This window comes from Halichondria panicea, chromosome 10, assembly GCF_963675165.1.
Source record: "Halichondria panicea chromosome 10, odHalPani1.1, whole genome shotgun sequence".
Lineage (NCBI taxonomy): Eukaryota > Metazoa > Porifera > Demospongiae > Suberitida > Halichondriidae > Halichondria > Halichondria panicea.
Window position 1 is genome coordinate 115,320 of NC_087386.1, and position 17,991 is coordinate 133,310.

A 17,991-nucleotide genomic window follows, 5' to 3' on the forward strand; every position below is an offset into this window, starting at 1 on the left:
CGACAAAACAGTGTCTAACTCATTTAGATACTAGTGCGCATGCGCAAACTGCTTGACTACAATACAATTACTTGACAACGGAATACTAGGTATACTAAGTAAATTTGCAGGTATACTAAGTCCCATAGTATACCTGCTCTGAGGCAGTACTTCCCATGTACTTCCCATGTAGATCTTATCAACTAGTGTCTAAACGAAATTTTTACTCAGGAAAACTACCGTTTCTCGAGTTAAACGAATTTTTTACCCCATGAAACTTACCCGCTATACGGTATAGCATTGGTTCAGATGCTGTCAAATTTGTATATAGCTCATGATATAAATAACGAGGGCGTATAAACGATGCAACAGTGAAATTAATTCATAAGTGGACGGATGAATGTACTTTCTATAATTATAATTAGAATTATTATATCACACAACACACCAAGACAAATTAAACAAAATGTCATTTAGTTTGGCTGTCTAGAGCTGCTTGCATGTAGTGACACTCCCACTGCAAGAAAGAGGTGTTGAGCAACAAGACTGAGTATTATATAGTGGTACCTCATCATTGGTGGAGTGTGTCCATAGCTGCAGTCCATCTCTCCAATCAGAGGGGTTAGGTACACAGCTCACAATGTCTCCCCTACACACACACACTCTCATTATGACAAGGGTATCTATACACACACGTACCTAAGAGTCAGTAGTGTTCGCACAGGCTCTGTAGATGACCTCTCTTGAACATCAAGAGTCTCTATGTAGGAGAGCTTGTACACTCCAGGACTACTGCCACCACCCTTACGCCCACGCACTGTGTTGTGAGCAAATACTGTTTGCCTCCTTCTGTTTAAATGACCATCATCTTGAGTCACTGAAGACAACAGACCACCAGAGCCAATCCTTCCTCTGAACTCTGGCACACTCTCCTGTCCCCCGGTCAGCTTGTGTGCTAGGGCCTTTACACGAGACGATGGATTAGGCACACCAGCTGCTACTGTGAACAGGTGCACACAACCACCTCCAGTTCCTATGAGAAGCTTTCCCTTATCGTACAGTATCGACGTTATTCGCATCTCTTGCTGTTGTTGCTGGGTCTGTGTGTGGGTGTGAGGGTGTGTGGGTGGGTGAGTGGGTGGATGGGTGTGTGTCACCTTGTGGTCCACTAGACCTCGGGGGGAAGGTAGCAGAGCAGTGTAGTCTAGTTGCAACAGCTTGATGTAGTAGTCAGTGTCAAACAAGCAGACAAGAGTTGTCTTTCTGAAGGTGATCCAAATCCCTTGATCACCACACTCCATTTTGTAGACCTTTCCTACTTGGTCTGGCATGGTGACTGATTGTACAGCCTCCAGTGTTCTGCAGTGTGTGTGGGTAGTGTGAGTAGTGTAGGTAGTGTGGGTAGTGTGGGTATATACAATAGAGTAAGAGTTACCCTGTGGAGATGACTGTGACAGCTTTAGCACATCCACACCAGAGCTCTCTCTTGGTTTCATTGAGAACCATGCATTGCACTGGAGCACTGGACCCAATACGCACAAACAGAGGGTCATCTTGTGGTAATGATGAACTGGGAGTCTGAAAAAGACAAAAGATAAATAATCAAAATTAATGATAGACTACCTAAAGACAAAAGATAAATAATCAAAATTAATGATAGACTACCTGTAGGACAGCAATGCATCCATCAGCTAGAGCAGCATAGACACAAGAAGAGAGCTCATTTACTGCCAAACTGAGTACAGAATCATTGAGCTTGATAGACCAGAGATGACATTGCTCAGAACCAGATACTGCATGCACATAGAAGTCCAGTGTTCCCAGTAAAATCACCCCAGTCCAACTCATGTAGGTCATGCAGATAACACGAGACCCCACCTACACACACATAGGGTCCGAAATACACACTACCTGATGCAGGGGGACCACTATACCTGAGGCAGAGTGACTTGTACTGGTGATCCTAGGTCTGGGTCTAGAATAAAGATATGCGTGAGTTGGTCCTCTGAGGCAGTCATCCACAACTCAGTCTCTTCCCGCACACAGCCAGTCTCCCACATCACACGCCTCTTGTCAGGAGAAGGAGGGAGAGCACTCTTGACAGCACTCAGAGCTTCACGCACTCTCTCTCTCTCATTCCAAGCAGTACGAGCTACAGCAAAGTGTACTGCATGCCTAGAGCTCAAGTGACTACGCTTGGGAAAGGGGTTGAGGTCCACAAAGGCAGCCTATATAGAATACGTACATACAAGTCATGTGATACACATGTTATCACCTGAAAGAGAGCTTCAATATCGTACGTATGTCTAGCCAACTCTTTCAAGAACTGGAACAATCCAACCGGATCTGTTAGACTCAGAATCTTCTTTTCATTGATTTTAAGGATCCCCAAAGACATTCGAAACAAAACTTTAGTCCCCTCCAGAAGAAAACAATCGAGAATTCTAAGCACTGTCTGTGTACGTGTGGGTTAGTAGGTGTGGCAGTGGGTGTGGTCTTACCTCTGTGGGGAGGGCATCTACAAACAGAGTGAGAAACCAGTTGAAGGTGACTAGAGTTACATCAATGGAGTAGCGCTGGAGATGATGGGAGAGGAGTGGAAGTTGTGTGGCCACTAGCTCTCGTACCACAGCCTAGGAGGGGTGAGGGGGCGGATGTGAGGGTGTGTGAGGTGTGAGGGTAGGGTTTACCTGGTCAGCTTGAGGGGCCAACAGTCCAGGAGAGAAGTACTGTTGAGGCATCAGTTTGTCTATCACACACACCAAGAACCTACCATGCAGACATCAGTGAGGTTGGCAAAATATTAACCAATATATCCCATAATACATGTTGAGACATGACTAGCACTAGAGTACCTATTATAGCCTCAGGCATTGTCTGTTAGTATTGCACAACCTTGCCTACCTTACAATGACTACAACTGATAATGAGCTCACCAGAAGTCAGTCTCTTCATCTAGGAAGAGTAGTCCAATGGCAGCCAACATGTTCATACCCTACACACAAACACACACATGACATAATGTAAGCTGGGACTATTGTACTACTCTTACTTGACAGTAGCCCACGTTCTTGTTGTGAATACTGTAGGCCAGGAGCACATTCTCCAGTTTAGCAGCCTGTGCAGACAACGAAGGTTAGGTCTCTGTACACACACACCACATTTAGTGAATGCCTCTAGGATGAGTTTGCAGAATCATGAGTGTCACTGGTGTATCATATAATTATATCCCTATGGGAAATGCTCATAATTATAGTAAAACAGACCACAGTGTGTACACAAAATCCATATAAGGAATGCCTACCCTCTGTACCATTATAATGGTAGTTATGGTGCAGGGCATTGTACAATAGCACGCACGCACGCACGCACGCACGCACGCACGCACGCACGCACACACACACACACACACACACACACACACACACACACACACACACACACACACACACACACACACACACACACACACACACACACATACCCCATTCCCTCCACGCTGGAAGTGAGTGTTGGATGGAAGGGTTCGATAAAGGTCAAGTTGAATTTGTTTCACATAAGCACTCTACACAAACAGACACTGACACACAGAGCAGAGTGAGAGTAGTCAGTGACTCACTGTGTGCTTGGCTTTGAGGAGGGACTGGTAGTAACTAGTGTCCTTCCCAGCTGTCTCATTCCTCACATCTCTAGTCTTGCCAACTATCTTCTGTATCAGACTAAACAAACACACACACACTGTAAGTACACAGCTACTGATCATGTAGGGACACACACACACACTGCAAGTACACAGCTACTGATCATGTAGGGACACACACACACACACACTGCAAGTACACAGCTACTGATCATGTAGGGACACACACACACACACACACACACACACACACACACACACACACACACACACACACACACACACACACACACACACACACACACACACACACACACACACACACACACACACACACACACACACACACACACACACACACACACACACACACACACACACACACACACACACACACACACACACACACACACACACACACACACACACACACACACACTGCAAGTACACAACTACTGATCATTGGGCAGGACCTACCCTGTCCATACTTTAGTCCTGAACTGAAGAGGCAATCCTCTACGCAGCAAATTCCTCAACTCCCGTTTCTAATAATCAAAAATTAAGGACATGCACAATCTGTTGAGATATCTGATATACCTTTGACCTATCTCCAGATGGTGGCAGCTCTAATTGAGATTTCCCTCTTCCCTTTGCAGCAGCAGCAAAGTATCCCACCCACTCATCTGTGAGCACATCCCCCTCCTGCAGGTAGTGTATCAGGTAAGCAGCCACACTGGCCACACTGGCCACTTACCTGAAGTGTGTAGTGAAGGTAGAGTTGTCTACAGAGGTATAATTGAGTGGTGACTCCACTTGTCCAGTCGTGCATGTCTCCATATTGATCCTCAAAAGGTTCCCTGTCTGCACTGATCTGACCACCACTCTCCTGAGCCAACAACTCCACCAACTCAGTATTAGCCCCCTCCTCTACCAACTCATCCTCATCTCCAGGACCTAGGAAGGTAAGGTCAGAGGTCAGAGGTCAGAGGATACAATGTGTGTACCATGTACGGATGGCTTGAACTTGTCACTGAATAGTCTGGTGTACTTGGCCTTCACCCAAACCAACTCTCTCTCTCTCTCCACTAGTTTCCTGACAATGGGGGGGGGGGAGCGTGTGTGTGTGGGTGTGTGTGTGTGTGTGTGTGTACTCACAGTTTCTCTGCAGATATTCTCTTGTCATGCTCTGCTTGATTGAGTCTGTGTAAGTTGATCTCCTCATCCAATGTCTTAAGAGATCGTCTATGCTGATCCAGGACATCCTTCAAGCTCTCATTCTCTAGCTGTAAGGCACTGGCTGGTTTGTGTCTGCATACACACATTAGCTATCGATGTATACAAGGAGTGTACTAGCTCACAGCTTTGCTAACTCTTCCTTCAGTTCTGCCACCTCTCCTTTGAGATCAGTCAACTCTCTCTCTCTGGCTTCCAATACTCTATTCACAGTCATCAACTCTCTTCTACCACTGTCAACTTCACCACGAGCTTCCAACAGTTTGGTCTCTAGCTCCAATCGTTGCCTTTCTTGAGGCTCTAATAATGAGCCTACTTGTTCGTCACTAGAGGGACTGCATGAGGTGATAGTGATTGTGAGCTAGGGGCGGCTTACTCCTGTAATGATGTGGTGACAGGTGGTGATGCTCCCAATAAGGTGTCCATACTACCAGAAGACTTTCTGTGGTCATACATGAGGGTACAATACGAGAGGACAGAGTAGATACCTGTCTAGTGTGACTGCAGGGAGGCGACTGCTGAAGATCTTGCGTACAGAAGGAGGCGATGATCTAGCCTCTGCACACACACACACACACATAATGAGTAGCTGATTGAGAGAATGGCTTACCATTGGCAGCTAACACACTAGCCGGTTGTGTGTTAGGAGGTCTGAACACTTTCCTCTCTTTCTCCTGCACCTGAGCATTATCCTCTATAGCAGAGCTCACCTTTATATACTCACTGCGTTTCTCCTGTGCAGACAGTATAACATGTACAGTGACTAGGTGGGTATAGCTCAGTATGACATGTACAGTGACTAGGTGGGTATAGCTCATACAGTATAACATGTACAGTGACTAGGTGGGTATAGCTCAGACAGTATAACATGTACAGTGACTAGGTGGGTATAGCTCAGTATGACATGTACAGTGACTAGGTGGGTATAGCTCAGTATGACATGTACAGTGACTAGGTGGGTATAGCTCATACAGTATAACATGTACAGTGACTAGGTGGGTATAGCTCAGACAGTATAACATGTACAGTGACTAGGTGGGTATAGCTCAGACAGTATAACATGTACAGTGACTAGGTGGGTATAGCTCAGTATGACATGTACAGTGACTAGGTGGGTATAGCTCAGTATGACATGTACAGTGACTAGGTGGGTATAGCTCAGTATGACATGTATAGATATACCTGCAACTTCTCTATCCATGTGAGGGCGTCCTGGTCAGAGCCAGCTGAGAGGAGGTAGAGTTGTTGACTGTCTCGTTGAATACTAAAGCCAATCACATCACAGGATGAATTAAATAAGGAGATGAAACGTACCTTATAAGAAACTGCTTGCTATTGTAGCCATTGGCAATACCTGGAGTGACCTTGGCATAGCGTAGGTCCATGTAGCTGCACACACACATACACACATACATGCATAATATTAGCAGACACCATTTCTGTTGACCTACCCAAATGGTTCGTAGACTTTAGCAATGTAAGTCTCCCTGCTCTTGTAGTACTTGAGCCGACAACTTTGTTCATCAAACCAGAACCAGTAGTTCTTATGAGCCTGTCCCTTGAATACTGCACACACACATACACATACGCAATAGCTAGCGAGCTGTACTAGTACTAGCATGGTTGAGTACACACACACAGTGTACTAGTATATATGGTTGGTACATGGACTTACTTGACTTGGACTTGACTGTGGTCAGAGTGAGTGTTCCAGTGAGACTGAACCCTGACAACTGAGACACATACACACCATTCAACCACATACATGGACAAATCAGTAGTCATCAGCTTACACTGCTTGTTCCAGCCATCTTGCAGGTGATCTCTCAGAGCATAGGTACCAAGGTACTAGGTAGTGGAGTGTAGTAGATCAAAGCTAGCTGCAGATATATATATATAGAGCTAGCTAGCTAGAGGGGGAGGAGGGGCTTGTACAGCCAAGGAGATGGAGCTCGGGGGCAAAATCAAGAGAAATTTCCCCTCCCACCTCTAGATAGCTCTGAGAAAAGTGGCCCCCAGGCCCCCATTATTTCCTGACTAGGTCCATGTGGCAAGCCTAAACATGAGCAAAGTTACAGTGTTGAGCGCGGCTAGGCGAGTGGCGATACTACGAGCGAGGATATTTGGTGATGTCGTGAGGAGTACATCAGAGAGGTAGCTATGTGTGAACGTGTGTGTGCAGAGTGTTGATGGTCCTCATGTATAGTGATAAGAGGGTCATGGTGATATTTTCTCATCGGCCCTGGCATCGTGATCTGCCTGGATGGTATCCCCCCAGTCAGTCAACACTGCTCCTACGACTAGAGCGACTAGGCCTATATCACGATGAGCATAATAGCTTTGGTGTTCAGATGGCTAGTCAAAGAAGGGAGCGAGGAAAGGGACCACCAGACAAAGGTCAGGCAATATCTAGTGAGGTGTATAATTATCATGTGTAGTGCTTGTACAGGAGAAGGAAAGCAGAAAAAAAAGAAAAAGCGATAATGGTCATTTGTAATTGTGTTGGTGTTCTTGTGATGTGTATATAATTATTATTGTGAACAATGTTGAACATGACACATGAGCCCCGCCCCCTTTTTTCTACTTGTTCCTAGCTAGTGGGAAGTGCGGCCTGGGATCGAGGCTAGACAAGTGGTTGTCTAGTTTGACAAGACTTGTCTTAATTAAGGAAAATTTCGGCCCGTAGCTGCAACGAGCCCCACCCCTTTTTTAAGAGATTTAATGCTTGATCAGCACAGTGTGTGTGGCTGTTGAATATTAGTTGAATGGTGTCTAGTTTTGTGTGGAGGATGGAGCCTCAAGACACGTACACAGGTATGAGCTGTATACACTAGACTATGTCCACTGCTCTGTGTGTGTGTATGTGTGTGTGGCAGATGGACTGGGCAGACTAGTGGTGGAGAGAGATAAGGTACAGCAGAAACTGGCCAAGGTGAAGCATAGGAGGGATCATTATGCACGTCTGTACTACAGAACACTTGCTCAACTTGATGAAACCAAATGGGAACTTGCAACAGCCAAACATACAATACATCAACTACAACACTCCACCAGTGAGATATTAATTGTTGCAATTAGTATATTGTGTGTGGGGGTACATGCAGCCTTTGATCTCCCCTCACACACAGTGTCAGGTGCTACTACTTGCAGCCAAGACTCTGGTACCTGGCTCTCTCCCTCCCAGCAATGGAGGACCATACCTGCATTCACACTCTCACAAACAGACACCCCACCAATTGCTCACAGACAACTCAGTGCTCACCGTCCAACCACTCACAGGCAACTACCAACCTCATCCTCAGTACCATCATTTAGTGCATTCCGTCCACTCAAGCCCTCTAATGTATCTCCAGTAGACATGCCAGCATATGACAGATCTAACAGAGGGTCAGACAAACTACTGTGTCATGAAGAGTTGACTGGACTGGAGCTATTGGACTTGTTAGCTGTTATATCAGCCCCCCACTGCAGCATACACAGCCTAGAGTGAGTGTGTGTGTGCGTGTGCATGCACTCATTAATGGTCTATACATACAGAATAGCTAACAGTCAACTGGGACAGCCTGAAGCTATGAAGGTCTTCTGTGCTGACCTCAGCAAGAACACAAGCATTACATCTCTAAGGTTTCGTATATATGTAATTAAAGTATTAGGTACAGCAAACTTGTTTTGTTGTGCAGTTTACCAGATAATGGAATTGCTGGGCCCAGCTTAAGTATTTTATTGGATACTGTGAAGAGCTGCTCTCATTTGAAAGAGTTGTTGTAAGTATACACATACCTGCATGTGTGTACTTGTGTGAGCTGTTAGTGCAGATTGAGGAACAATCGTATTGGTGCTGAATGTGTGGAGGCTATTAAACACTTCCTGTCCTTGACTACACTCGACTCATTAGTGTAAGCCAGGTCCCTTGTGTGCATGATGTCATGTGTCCCTCTTCTAGACTCACAGGCAATGAGATAGAACAATACAGTCACCTATTGAGTGGAGAGCTGCCTGGAGAGTTTGCTATGGAGTAAGTACTCCACTCGAGTCAATGTTGACACTGCATTGCCAAGTTATTGTCCCTGTGTGTGTGTGTGTGCAGGTGCAGTGGAGACTCTGGGGTGGTGGCTACACTGAGAGACACATTGGACTGCATGCACGTCTAGTGTATCATTATTATTATTATGTTTGTTCTTGTTGTTTGTTTAGATGTAGACTACATTAATTAAAGTTGTTGAATTAGTGAAAATTTGGATATCTGTGTTTATGACCATATAAATTTATTCATGAGGTTTGAAAGCGAAGCTAGCCTATAGCTAGCCATGGATCTGGATGATAACTGGGACACACAGAGTGGCATCGGTGAGACCTAGTGTACCACCCTAGCTCCCTAACAGGTAGATGAAGATAATCTACTATTTACCATATAATTATATAGTATAGTAGTCTAGTACAGTAGCACTGAGCTATTAGTAGCACTGAGCTATTGTTGCTGCACACTACAGCTCAAGAAGATGAAGATGATCCTTTCCCTGGTACCTCAGAGGAAGGTCCACACTTTAGGATTCGTGATGTGTTTACCTCTCATCATTCGGACTCTGGCTATGACCACGGGTACGTGTGTGTGTGTGTGGTGTGTGTGCCACTGGCTGTCTCACTGTGTGGGTGGTGTGTGTGTGTGCCACTGGCTGTCTCACTGTGTGAGTGGTGTGTGTGTGTGTAGGGTCCCAGTGGATGTGACACACTATATCCAGGACAAGAGCCTTCGACACAGACTGGTCTTATTGTCGTTGAGCAACAGCAAGTTAGGTAAACTCTTTGCTGAGCAACACCTTCCTATGTACACATCACCTCAATACACAGGTATACGTATGCTCTTGTTGAGGGCAATATTCCTGCTCCTAGGCTGTCTCCTGTATGTGGCAGAGACTGTGTACTATGATTACTTCACTGCTAATGGTGCTGGACTATATCAGGACAGCCTGAACACAACTGACACACTGGAGATCATCGCATTGCAGTGAGTATTGGGAGCCATGCATTACTACTCACTCATGCGTACACAGGGCACGAGCCGTGGTGCTACTCACTGAGGATAAGCCCTACGTTCTATGGGCTCTGCAAGTATGGAGATACTCACACTGAGTGAACATTTCATTAATAATATTCCACAGGTTCTGGTATCACTTGTAATTCTCTGCAATGCTCTCTCCGTGCTCTACGTTACATCAGTGAGTTGTGCTTACCCCCCCCCCCCCCCCCCGTTGCTTACCCCCCTGTCCAGGGAGTGACCTGGCAGTCTGTCTTGCGCACACTGTCCCCCTCCATTGCCCTCACTCTGGTCCTCCCACTGCTATACCTGCTGACTCTATTCTATCCTCCTATTCTGAGGAACTTGTTCATCCCTTCCTTCTTCTACTGTTTTCCTGCCCGGCTTTGCTTCAGTACAGCTATACTCCAGGCATTGCAACGCAGCACTCAGAGCAGACCAAGCACATTCAGACTAAAGATGATCACACTTACATCCATGTTCCTCTGCTTCTTGTTTACTTGGTGAGCCCCCCACACACACACACACACACACACCCGCCCACACCACACACACGCAGGACATGCATACTACACCACACACACACACACACACACACCCGCCCACACCACACACACGCAGGACATGCATACTACACCACACACACGCAGGACATGCATATTACACCACACACACGCCCACACCACACACACGCAGGACATGCATACTACACCACACACACGCAGGACATGCATACTACACCACACACACACACACGCCCACACCACACACACGCAGGACATGCATACTACACCACTTCTTCCGTATTGATGCCCAACACACTCTCTTTGAGACCTACTACTTCGTCATGGTAACCATGAGCACAGTCGGCTATGGAGACATCTCCCCTAGACATTGGACTGGGCAGTTCCTTGTCACCATCTTTGTATTGTCTGCCCTACTGTTCCTCATCCCTCAGTTACAAGCAGTGTATGAGGCATTCACATTACAACAAACACTGCACAACACAGTCAGCTTCAAGGATCGTGGGCGTGGGCATATCCTCATCTGCTCTCAAGCACTCAAGCCTTTAGTTCTGAGGGACTTCCTAACAGAGTTTTACTCTGACCCTGCCAATTATGTGAGGCAATATAACCCCTTTGCCCCCCATTATTACTTAACCCTCATGTAGGATGTGCATTGTGTTGTCATGGTGGAGAAGGAGTTAAGCTCTATATCTCAGATGTATTTGCGTCACCCAGTGTGGGCTAAACGCATCACTGTCTTGATAGGCAGTCCTCTAAAGAGTTCAGATCTAGCCAGAGCACGAGCACATGTGTCACTAAGCTGCTTTATACACACACCCAGAGACAAGGGTGATGGCATTGAGGCAGTAAGTACTAGCCTCCCCCCCCCAGGGGGACGGCAGTAAGTGACCTTTATACTCATGCCCATATTAGGACCACCACTCCATCATGTGTGCTTGGGCTATCAAGGACTTTGCACCCAAGGTCAAACTGTATGTACAGATCCTCCATCCTGACAATAGACTTCATCTTGCTGACGTGGCAGATTCTGTTGTGTGTGAAGGAGAACTACGCAGCGCTTTGTTGGCTTCCAATTCCATATGCCCAGGAATCAGCACTCTGGTGAGACACACAGTGTACTGTACCACCACTCTGTACTATACTAGCTGCAGCATGTACTGTACTGTAGCATTCCTTTGATCTCTTGATCTTAGCTGTGTACACCTTGTATACAGTAGTGTAGTATAGGTACATGTAGATTGAGGGAATGCTTCAGAGTGTCAAGTTACTCATAAGTGTACATCAGCACAGTACAGCAGTAATTATGCCTCGGTGCGCATGTGCAAGCGAGGTATACGGTAGTGTGTTTGTGTGTCTGTGTGTGTGTCTGTGTATCTGTGTGTCTGTGTAGACTGCTACAGCTGCTCAAGGATGAATCAAGTGCAAGTAAGAGTTTCTATAGGCTTCTAGTCATGTTTACTTGGATTTTAATTCGTGGATTTGCAAAATAATGCTTCGTTCTCGAGTTATGCCTAGTTTTGCTTACTTGGAATGCCATTGCAGCCTTTTCAGAAGAGCACGTAGCCAAACTTGTTTACCGAGTGTTGCTACTCTACTTAGTAGTTAGCTCTGCACTAGAACGCTAGCTATTGGTAGCTGCAAGAGTGAGAAGAGAGCTGCAAGGCTCTGCTATTATGCAGCCATTAATTTTAGACTTGAACTTTTGGCATCGATCGTTTTTAACAACAATCATGGTCGATCATCACCCACTCTCAGAGTTTTTGCATGCAGCAAAATTAATCATGTGTATAAAAGCTATTAGTAGCTTTATGTTATAATTATAGCTTTGGCATCTCCACCGAGGCATCAGCACCTTCGGTGCTTTCATTTAATTATAACTTATGCAAGTACCTAACACTCTGAAGCATTCCTGAAAACCTCTGTAGAGCTCTTTGACAAGTGATGCCAGTGAGTAGACCACTGTGCAAGATCTAGCCCCAAGTTTTCAAGAAATAGCATGATAGCCTTTGACTTGAATGGGCTTGTTTACAGTATATACCACCACACATGATTGCGTCCAGCTTTTACCTAATGAGGTGTGATGTGTGATATGTGATATGTGTGTGTGTGTGTGTGTGCAGGTGACTCTATTATTGCACACCTTCAAGCCAGAGCAACGTCGGCTATCTAGTGAGGAATACCAACTCTACGCAAAGTGTGCTCCGTGTGAGATCTATGACAGTCAGTTAGGGGACAGCAAATACTTCCATCACTTCGAGGGAAAGAACTTCCTCTACACTGCAGTGGTGGCATTCAGAAAGTAAGACCCCCCCCCTCGATGCATGACATGTGATATTACCCCCCACACAGATACAATGTGACTTTGCTGGGGGTCAGAAGTCATGGAACAGGGGAGCTGCTACTCAACCCAAGCCTCGAGTATATTATGCATCAAGATGATATCTGTTACTACATTGGCTTTACGAGAGAGGAATACAGTAAAGTGGGAGGGGCCACATCGATCAACCACGCCCTTCAAGGAACATGTGCTAAATTGGCCATATACTCCATGATTAGTGCTGGGATAGACCCATACACACTCAACGAGAGAGCAGCTGTCAATGTACACGCTAGTAATGAAACACTTAACTCTGATAGTAGCATCGATGGTGACCCTGTGACCTTCTTTATAACTGAAGCCAGTGAACCGTCGCTCAACACAGAGCAGCAGAAGACCACTCTCGAGACAAGAAGGGGATTGCATCTATTCAAGTATCTATCAGATATTGAACCTACTGCAATACCTGTAGTCAAGATCAACATAGCCTCTAGTGATACCAACTTGCAACATTCGACTGGCGACAACAGTTCCGTCAGCTCACATGACTATCACATGACACACGAACCAGTTGCTATGGAGACATCACATCACTCTCACGCTTTTCACAAACAAGTTTCTGAACCTCATTTCAAGTCCCATTTTCGATTATCACATGACCAGCGTAGATTATCACATGACCACGGATTGTTGAAACCTGCTCTACCCATCATTCGTGAGCGTACAGTATCCGAGAGCTCTGGACCACCACTAAAGCGTTCCCATAGCGACACGTCAGTAATAGTGGATCAAGTGCTCTATTCCAGCAAACTAGAACTAGTCAATTCCACAAGTCGTTTGAACCGTGTACCCGAGGTCCCGCCCACTCACCCCCCACGTTTCCACTTCCCACACTTTCATCATCTAGGGAGGTCTTCAAGTCGCACCAGTATGGCTAGTCTGAGGGAAGAGGTGGTTGAGCTAGACCTGGCGGACATTAATGAAGAAGCTGAGTTGGAGGAGCTAGAAGATGGATTGTGTGATGAAGCTTCCTCTGAAGGTCGCTCCCCTTCTCCTGACCCCCTCCATCACCATGACAACAGACCTAAGTATGCATGCACCTACCATATTAAGGCCACACTCTAAATATAGAATATTTGTCCATACTGTAGTTATAGTGCCATGATAATTATTTTGTGTACGTACAGAATTATTCAGTGTCACCTTAAAATTAATGTCTGCTTATGTGTACAGGTACTGGAAAGGTCAAGTACCTAACACTCCGTACTTTGGGTTTGAGACTCAGAAGTGTCATCTTGTGCATGAGAAGCGTTGCCATGACGACCTGACAGCGGGTATTGGTGACCTAGAGCGTGGTTTGTCTATAGTGTACTCACCGCGTGTGTCCGATGATTTGTATCACTTCATACTTCCTTTGAGAGCAGCCAACCTTCCCTCTAGTAGCCTCAAGCCTTTAGTGGTCATGGTCAACTCTCAGTAAGCCCTCTTGTGTGTGTGTGTGTGTGTGTGCATACTAACCGTGTGTGTGTGTGTATGTGTGTAGACTGCCGCCAGAGTTCCTGGACACCATTGCTTGGCTCCCTCTAGTCTACTATCTCAGAGGACATGTATCAGAGTGAGTGCACTGACAACCAGAGCTCTTTAGCCACCCTCCTTCCCACAGTGTCAACCATTGGTTGAGGGCTGGCATCAGTCTAGCAGACTCTGCTGTTATACTCCGTGATCCTGTGTTGCATAACTCTGATAATGATGAGCATTATGCTGACTCTAGTCATATCATGGCTGTGCAGAAACTGACCAACCTCTTCCCTCATGTCAGCATTGTCACAGAGTTACATTATCGTTACAATATTCGCTTCATGAGGTTCACTGATTGTGACCATCACTTCATGGGAAACTTCAAGTCTCTGGTACACGCACTGGTCAGTACTACCTCACATTGACTTCCTTTATTGCAGCTGCGTAAAGGTGATCACCTCACTTACCTGTTTGTGCCTCAGTTTGCTGGAGGAAGAGTCTTCTGTCCCAGTATGTTGGACACGCTCCTGTACCAGGTACACCCCCTCCCACACACACCACACACACTCTCCACACACATCACACACAGGCTCATGTAAAGCCGTACATTGTTGAGCTGATAAGGCAGTTGTTGGGTTGCAAGGCAGAGGAGGATAGTGGCTATCTGTGGCATGTCCCCCTCACTCCGGACCTCCTGTGTCTGGAGACGTACGAGAGAGTGTTCCAACGCTTGGTCTCTCAACATCGCTACATTCCCCTCGGTATCCACCGGACCATCCCAGAGGGACACTGTGTAGACCTCAAGGTTAGCATTGGATATATATATAGCACTATACAACCTTACAGCCATTTTGAGAGCCCATAATTTGTTGTTTTAATGTGATTGTTTCGTGTGGAGTGTATTAGCTGTGTTGTGTGTGCAGTGTGATGTAATGTCCAGTGGTGAGCCCGAGGCAATGGGAGAGAGAGTGGCGAGCTTCCTCAATGCTCGAATGGAAGCTCTTGGACTATCAGACTTGCCAAGTAAGCCTCTCCTCTTATTAACTCATCCTTCCCCCTACACACACTCACACACACACCCCTACACCCACACACACACACACACACACACACACACCCTACACCCACACACACCCCTACACCCACACACATCACACACACTCACTCACTTACAGCAGCGCAGAGCAAAGCTGTTAATAGTCAGTCGTTTGTGTTGCCAAATCCTCCACCAAAGACGAAGCTGAAACCCAATGACATAATGTGAGTACTATACACTAGTGTACTATACACCACTGTGTCTGTATTCATCCTCAGTACTATACACCACTGTGTCTGTATTCATCCTCTCCCTGTGTAGACTGGTGATCCATCCCGCCCACCATCACTCACACCCGCCCCCACACTCACCAGACCACACCCCACAGGCCACACCTACTGAAGCCACACCCACTAAGCAGCAGCAATTCTCCCCTACTAAGGACGATAACTGTATACATATTGCTGTGCCCATTGAATGTCATGATGAAAGTTTAGTATAAGTTTTTTTGATTGTTTTCATAATTATTATCTCCCAATTATTTTTTAACCATGCAATAACAATAATTATGATTTTATTCTTGTTCAATTATTATGATGTCACACTTTTATATAAATCAGCTGAAACACTAGCAAGCTATACAATGCAGGGATATAATTATAATAATAGTTCTAAATAATGTTATCAGTTTCAGAGTTCAGTTTAGTTTCAGCACTTATAGAGGATATCAATGAAACCCTCGGCTATTTCATTGATGACAGATCTATCTGGTATGGTTTGAGAGACACCATACATGGCCCCCACACCTCCACACGCAGCCTTGGGGTCACTGGCCACTTGAGCCACCACTTCAGACACATCACGCACAAACTTGTCAGCCACTCCATCTTTAGTGTGTAACATTGTCACACACAAGTGAATGCTTGATGGAAACTGCAGACCATTGATATGCCAACCACGCTCAATCAACTTCTCATACACGCGAAATATGTCAAATTCCTTTGAAGCCACACCCACAACATTGACCTTTGGACTCCCAAGAACGTATACTCCAGGCACTTTGCTGAGCTCGGCTGCAATCTTTTGAGTGGTTGTCACAATCTTTTTGGTTGATTCCACGTAACCATTGCGTCCCATGTACAGTAGAGTAGCCCACGTGGCAGCTATGAGGCTTCCCGCTCTACTACCACAGATAGAGGGCGTGGCATACACTCCTCCTGTCCAATCAGAAGCCACGAAATACTGCATGCGACGAATAGATTTACTCGAATACATGATGACAGAAGTTCCTTTGGGAGCAAAGCCATACTTGTGCGTATCAGCGGAGATACTCGTCACGCCCTCAACACGAAAGTCAAAAGGGTCCATTTCAAAGCCAGCTTCTTCCATGAAGGGTACAACAAAACCACCCAAACAAGAATCCACGTGAACACCAACTTTATATCGTAGTCCAAGCTTAGCCACCTCTTGAATAGGGTCCACAATGCCATGAGGGAAGTGAGGGGCAGAGGCTACCAACACCACTGTACTAGGAGATATAGCTCTCTTCATAGCCACCAAGTCCACCATTCGTGTGACTGGGTCCACAGGAACATGGGTGAGCTTCATTCTGAAGTATTCAGCAGCTTTATCAAAGGCACAATGAGCAGATACAGACAGCACTATCTCAGGGTACTCTATTCCTTTCTCATAGCCAATTTGTCGATAAGCTCTCATAGCCAGTAAGATGCTCTCTGTTCCTCCAGTAGTCATAGTGCCACATGATAGAGGTCCACCATGGAACAGGTCTAGAGTCCATTGGACCACTTCTGCCTCCATCTGGCGTATATGGGGGAAGAGATCAGCATGTAGAGGATTGCTCCAAGCACAGCGACCGTACACTTGTGTTGTCAGGCGAGTCAAATCATCACTACAGTTATACATAGCTCCAGATACTAATCCAGTTTTCCAATCTATTGTAGCCATTTGTTCAAGTTTATTAATTTCGTCCATGACACTATCCATAGACAATCCCTTGGCAGGAAGACTTCGTCTACTCTTGCTCGAGTGTTTGAGTATCGATTTCTCCATACCAGCAAGCGTTTTGTCCAACTCTTTGGTGATCTTGGTTCGTACAGAGGGAACCCATCGTATAACACGAAAGAAGGCTCTCTTTATGCGTACGCTCAAAGGATAAACGTCATCTCTAAACAGAACGTTGGCCAACGCATTGAGAATGAGTGTAGCTCCAACAGAGAGGAATACTAACTGCCAGGCATCATATCTGGTCAGGTACAAGTTCACCTGTAGGTAGGAGGAGAAACACAGAGTGATATTAAGAGGCTATAGCCTATAGCATAGGGTCTGTGGGGGGGGGGGGCAGAGTGACAAAGGCGCTACTAAGTGCACACAGTGACAAGGGGCTAGAGTACGGGGGTACACACAGTGACAAGGGGCTAGGGTACGGGGTTACACACACCTGATGTAGTTCTGACAGTAACAGTTCTCTTGTCTCCTTGTTCCTGAGTAGCGCTCCAAGACCAGCCACAGTAGCGGCCACAAGGATCCACTTCCAAGCCATCTTGTGTCGGTGTAGTTAATTCTAGCTAGCTAGCTAGAGAAGACAGGAAGAACAACAACGGCCACTGATTACACGATTACCGAATACACTCGCCAAATTATTATTGTTACGGCAGTTCATTAGGAGGGGAAACCCCTGTGGCGTAA

General features: G+C 46.0%; 4 protein-coding genes across 7 annotated transcripts; 2 read left to right on the top strand and 2 right to left on the bottom strand.

The window, feature by feature from the left end:
• Window positions 1-294: 294 nt before the first annotated feature.
• Window positions 295-6,872, bottom strand: LOC135342564 (uncharacterized). Of its 2 annotated transcripts, none has more exons than XM_064539310.1 (28): window positions 6,646-6,872; window positions 6,528-6,585; window positions 6,304-6,418; window positions 6,167-6,241; window positions 6,035-6,116; window positions 5,463-5,586; window positions 5,341-5,410; window positions 5,229-5,294; window positions 4,978-5,178; window positions 4,775-4,927; window positions 4,624-4,712; window positions 4,374-4,573; window positions 4,217-4,321; window positions 4,097-4,164; window positions 3,599-3,698; window positions 3,464-3,544; window positions 3,032-3,097; window positions 2,916-2,974; window positions 2,670-2,748; window positions 2,481-2,612; window positions 2,255-2,434; window positions 1,914-2,207; window positions 1,645-1,857; window positions 1,415-1,557; window positions 1,137-1,338; window positions 679-1,079; window positions 547-628; window positions 295-496 (listed from the first exon to the last, which is right to left on the bottom strand). In XM_064539310.1, exons 1-28 carry the CDS (start codon window positions 6,661-6,663, stop codon window positions 449-451), a joined length of 3,504 nt encoding a protein of 1,167 aa, XP_064395380.1. In that variant the 5' UTR covers window positions 6,664-6,872; the 3' UTR covers window positions 295-448. The 2 variants fall into 2 exon arrangements, with proteins under 2 accessions (XP_064395380.1, XP_064395379.1); XM_064539309.1 differs by having other exon boundaries at window positions 4,978-5,187.
• On the top strand, window positions 6,846-9,098 carry LOC135342438 (uncharacterized). The gene is made up of 9 exons (XM_064539168.1): window positions 6,846-7,006; window positions 7,059-7,249; window positions 7,729-7,905; window positions 7,981-8,338; window positions 8,390-8,476; window positions 8,533-8,616; window positions 8,668-8,748; window positions 8,796-8,867; window positions 8,940-9,098. Exons 1-9 carry the CDS (start codon window positions 6,915-6,917, stop codon window positions 9,001-9,003), a joined length of 1,206 nt encoding a protein of 401 aa, XP_064395238.1. The 5' UTR covers window positions 6,846-6,914; the 3' UTR covers window positions 9,004-9,098.
• On the top strand, window positions 9,038-15,876 carry LOC135342563 (potassium channel subfamily T member 2-like). Of its 3 annotated transcripts, none has more exons than XM_064539306.1 (20): window positions 9,038-9,199; window positions 9,343-9,451; window positions 9,561-9,646; window positions 9,701-9,857; window positions 9,904-9,961; window positions 10,012-10,068; window positions 10,122-10,390; window positions 10,665-11,007; window positions 11,059-11,259; window positions 11,327-11,515; window positions 12,535-12,713; window positions 12,764-13,819; window positions 13,965-14,207; window positions 14,275-14,346; window positions 14,395-14,641; window positions 14,690-14,785; window positions 14,839-15,054; window positions 15,173-15,272; window positions 15,425-15,509; window positions 15,607-15,876. In XM_064539306.1, exons 1-20 carry the CDS (start codon window positions 9,160-9,162, stop codon window positions 15,785-15,787), a joined length of 3,984 nt encoding a protein of 1,327 aa, XP_064395376.1. In that variant the 5' UTR covers window positions 9,038-9,159; the 3' UTR covers window positions 15,788-15,876. The 3 variants fall into 3 exon arrangements, with proteins under 3 accessions (XP_064395376.1, XP_064395377.1, XP_064395378.1); XM_064539307.1 differs by having other exon boundaries at window positions 15,428-15,509; XM_064539308.1 differs by having other exon boundaries at window positions 9,100-9,234.
• On the bottom strand, window positions 15,852-17,958 carry LOC135342568 (sphingosine-1-phosphate lyase 1-like). Its single transcript, XM_064539312.1, has 2 exons — window positions 17,744-17,958; window positions 15,852-17,568 (listed from the first exon to the last, which is right to left on the bottom strand). Exons 1-2 carry the CDS (start codon window positions 17,843-17,845, stop codon window positions 15,994-15,996), a joined length of 1,677 nt encoding a protein of 558 aa, XP_064395382.1. The 5' UTR covers window positions 17,846-17,958; the 3' UTR covers window positions 15,852-15,993.
• Between the last annotated feature and the right edge of the window lie 33 nt (window positions 17,959-17,991).